A 4,606-nucleotide genomic window follows, 5' to 3' on the forward strand; every position below is an offset into this window, starting at 1 on the left:
GCACTCCATCTTACTTTCCTCTGTTCGTTTGCAAAGGAGGTTTGTGAGACGTTGGCATCACACGCTGCAACTAACCTTGGCGATTATGAAGTGGTGGTGCAAGATTCAGTTAATCAACAAGTGGAAGGAAAGGAAGAAAAGCATCTCCACACTGGCCGATGATTTGTGGAAATTTTAGAACGAGCGCAACCGTCGGATTTTTAGCTGTTCTTGCGGCGAGAGTTATAGAGGAACTAGATCAGCTGGCGCTGGCTTCCAGTCGTTAATCTTGTACCTGAGTTTCTGTATCTTCTTCTTTTTTCTGGTGCTTTGGCTTTGCCATAATTCTTTGTAACCTATGGGTTAAGCTCCTGCCGTTCTCGTTAATAAAAAGAATTTGTGAAACCCAGTCCAAGTGGTTCATGTCAATAGAAACTTTCCTTTTAAAACGGCACTCATAATAGTCCGCAAAGAAAATTATATACTTCTAGAAGAGGTATATGCACTATTAGTCCTACAACTTGTCCTTGACGTGCAGTTTAGTCCGCTAACTTGAAAGAGGAGCACCAGCCATCCATCAACTTGCTAATCTGTGCAGATTAGGTCCTTGGTCAATCTGATGCCGACACGTGTACTGCCACGGTGGCTAATGATCTCTCATCAGTAATTTTGCACTAGGGTCCCCGAAATCCTGAAATATGCATCGCCGGGTCCTTCCACATCTGCCTGCGCTGATTTAACGGAAGGAGACACTGTTTACTCCTCTCGATTTCTTTTTCCCCGACCCTACCGCGGTTTCCTTTCGCCCCCAACTCCGGCGCCACCTCGAGGTCCTCGCAGACGTTCCGGAGCTCCGATGCCGGCGGTCATGCGCGAGCGCGAGTGGAGGGAAGACCCGCCCGACTACGGTGAGCCTCGTTTTCGCCCAGAAACTCTCTCCCCGTTGTCTCTGTTGGCGACGACGACCATGGCCGTGTGCCTTGGCGACGACGATCTGTACCGAATTAAGTTTATTTGGGAAATGTGTGAACTGGTTCACAATCCGTACGTGTTAGTTCAGATCACGTTTTCCTTTGCACTCTGCAGATCAAGCCCTCTGAACTGGTTCACAATCTGTAAGTGTTAGTTCAGAAACAGAATTTCGTTCTTGTTTGTTAGGGATAGATGGGCTGTGGCCACAGCTACGGTGGATGGCCTTCATGCTGCGGACAAACCATGGCCGTGTACTTGCAGGGTACTTGCAGGCGCGCAGCGATCACAGCCAATAAAATTCATGAATTTTGCCAGTTGTGTGTATTTTGTTTCCTGTAGTCTATTTTGTTGATTTGTTGGAGCAAAAAAATTGCATAAAGCTGTTAGTTTTAGAGATTATTAAGTGGATACACATTATTTGCAGCAATCTGTAGCATTTTTGGCATTAAAATTGAGATTTTGTGGTCAAGTTCTAAATTGCGATCACCTATCTGAAGTTTTTAAGCAAGTCTTTAAAAAGTTCTGAATTTTGGCCACGTTTCTGAATCTCACATGTGTGTATGCTTTGATGCAATAGTAGTTGTTACCAGTTTCTGATTCTTTTTTGTTTCATGCAGTGTTCTACGGAGCCGAAGAATATGACTTCTTCTCGGTAGAGGTTGTGCACAATGGACTCTTCTGCAGTTTGCGCGATAATCTGCAATATGTATCATATTCATCTACAGTCTTCGACTATTGCAGTGCTGAAACTTGGTCCTGTCTTTGGATTGATGAAATATTGACAAGGTTGGGGTATGTGAGGGATGGAAAACTGCATGTCTACTGGTGTTATCCTGGGAAAGACATAACAGATGGACTGGTACCAGTAGAGTGTGATGCTGACTGTGTTGAAATGATCAAGGCAAGCAGGACTGTGAAGATACTTGCTCTGTTTGTAGATCACACCAATTTCCTGAGAAATATAAGGGACGATGTGATACTGAATGGTGTACCTGATTTGCCTCTTGTCATCAGCCCAAGCAAATTGCCAAGAAGATTTGATACAACAGCTAGTCCGTCTTCTAGTTCAGATGTGTTGTTTGCAGATAAGGGGAAATCACCAGAATTTGTTCCAGAGGAAGTGCAACTAGATGACAGTGATAGTGGACAAGACAGTGACTTCTATGATAGTGACTACAATGTAGAAGAGGGGGATGATGATCTCTTTTCTGAAAATATTGACACCTCTTTGAATGATTACAATGAGAAGGAATTATGTGATGAAAGAGAGAATGAGGTTGCCCTTGATGATGAGGACCTTAATCTTGGCAATGAAGAGAGGCAGCATTTAAAGAACAAGTTCAAACCTTTCGATCCAGAGATAGACATGGCTAATCCAACCTTCAAAGTAGGAATGACTTTCAGTGGTGTGGAGGAGCTTAGGAAAGCATTGGCTGCATATAGCATAAGAAATAGAGTCCCTATCAGAAAGGTGAAGAATGGTAAAACAAGACTAAATGATGTATGTTCAGATGGTTGTCCACGGATGCTCAAAGCATCAGCAGACACAAGACAAGGTGGCTTCTGTATTACAACATATTCAGCAAAACATGATTGTGAAGGTGTGTGGCCACTCGAAGCTCTCACTGCAAAAATACTTCAAGAAACATTCATGCATGAATTCAGAGATAACCAGAAGCTAGGACTGCAGAGTTTTGCAGCAAAGGTTCATAGGGAATTTAATATGTGCCCAACCAGGTTTAAGCTAAGCAGAGAAAGGAAAGAAGCACTTCTACAGATCCATGGAGATGAAATAGGACAGTTCAACCAGCTGTTGGATTATGGGCAAGAGCTGAGAAGGAGCAACCCGGGTTCTAAGTTCTTTCTCACGACAAATTCAGTGAATGATCCTGGAAGTGCGGATCATAGAGAGCATTTGGCAACTGTCTATTGGAGCTACGATGCTTGCAAAAGGGGGTTCCTAGCTGGATGCAGGCCACTGATTTGCTTAGATGGGTGTCATATTAAAACTAGGTACAAAGGAGTTCTGTTGACAGCTGTTGGAATCAACCCAAACGACTGCATCTTTCCAGTTTCCTTCGGTTTAGTAGAGGTTGAATGTACAAGCAGCTGGGAGTGGTTTCTTCAAAACCTGAAAGACGACTTGAATATCACAAATACATCTCCATGGACCATAATGAGTGATAAACAAAAGGTAATTTCTCACTCTTTTTGTGATGCTCAAATAGCAAACTTTATCTCACAAATTCATAATTGTAATTGTGTTTTCATTTTTGAACTACACAGGGTCTCATAAATGCTGCCCAAAAGGTATTCCCAGATTCTGAACACAGATTCTGCGTAAGACATATGCTCCAAAACTTCAAGTCTGCAGGGCATACATGCGAAACATTAAAAAATGACCTGTGGGCCATTGCCAGGTAAACTTGTGTTCCAAAGTATGCAAAAAATATGGAAAAACTCAAGGTGGACAGTGAGGCTGCTTATGCATGGATTGAGCAGCTTGATCCAAAAACATGGATTAAGGCTTTTTTCTCTGAATTTTCTAAGTGTGATATGTTGTTGAACAACCACTCTGAAGTGTTCAACAGGTACATTACCTTTGTTGCTTGATATTTATTTGCTTCATTAACATTCGGTCGTTCATTTCTCTTATCACTTATGAGCTTTATGTTATTGTTTGCTTCAGTTACATTCTCGATGCTAGGGAAATGCCTTTCTTGTCAATGCTTGAAACTATATTTTCAAAAATAATGCAAAGAACAGAAAGCAAGCAGAGAGATGCTTCCAAATGGATGGGGAGGATCTGTCCTAAAATCAGGAAGAAATTGGAGAAATTTATTGAATGGAGCAATGAATGTGGTGTCAAACCAGGTGGTAACTACAAATACTCAGTCAATACACACGAGAGTGAGCAAATCTATAATGTAGATATGCAGGCCAGAACTTGTGATTGCAAGAGATGGCAACTCACCGGGATTCCGTGCCATCATGCTATAGCTTGCTGCAAAAAGGATAGAATTAACCCTGAAAATCTAGTCCATGGCTGCTATACTATTGACACATACATAAAAGCTTACGCATTCAATTTGGCACCTCTGAGGGGAAGAGCGTTTTGGGAAAAGATGAATGGGCCCAGTGTTCATCATTCTTCTTACCTGTTAATTAGGCATGACCAGTAAATTAACTCAGAATATGATGTAGTGGGATGAACTCACCTTCAGTCAACCGAGACGGTGGCTTGTGGGTGGTGGTGTTGGAGATATGCCCAAGAGGCAATAATAAAATGGTTATTATAATTTATCTTTGTGTTCATGATAATGTTTACATACCATGCTATAATTTTATTAACCGAAACATTGATACATATGTGTTATGTGAACAAAAAGGAGTCCCTAGTAAGCCTCTTGTATAACTAGCTTGTTGATTAATAGATGATCATGGTTTCATGATCATGAACATAGGATGTTATTAATAACAAGGTTATGTCATTATATGAATGATGTAATGGACACACCCAATTAAGCGTAGCATAAGATCACGTCATTAAGTAATTTGCTGTAAGCTTTCGATACATAGTTACCTGGTCCTTTCGACCATGAGATCATGTAAATCACTTATACCGGAAAGGTACTTTGATTACATCATACGTCAC

At 41.5% G+C, this 4,606-nt stretch overlaps 1 protein-coding gene across 1 annotated transcript; it reads left to right on the plus strand.

Annotated features, from left to right (window-relative positions):
- The first annotated feature begins 634 nt into the window (after positions 1–634).
- Positions 635–3,375, plus strand: LOC139831783 (uncharacterized). The gene is made up of 3 exons (XM_071821115.1): positions 635–887; positions 1,569–3,145; positions 3,238–3,375. The coding sequence occupies exons 1-3, from the start codon at positions 836–838 to the stop codon at positions 3,373–3,375; spliced, it is 1,767 nt and encodes a 588-aa protein (XP_071677216.1). The 5' UTR covers positions 635–835.
- Positions 3,376–4,606: the final 1,231 nt, after the last annotated feature.

This window comes from Lolium perenne, chromosome 5 (genome assembly GCF_019359855.2).
Source record: "Lolium perenne isolate Kyuss_39 chromosome 5, Kyuss_2.0, whole genome shotgun sequence".
NCBI lineage: Eukaryota > Viridiplantae > Streptophyta > Magnoliopsida > Poales > Poaceae > Lolium > Lolium perenne.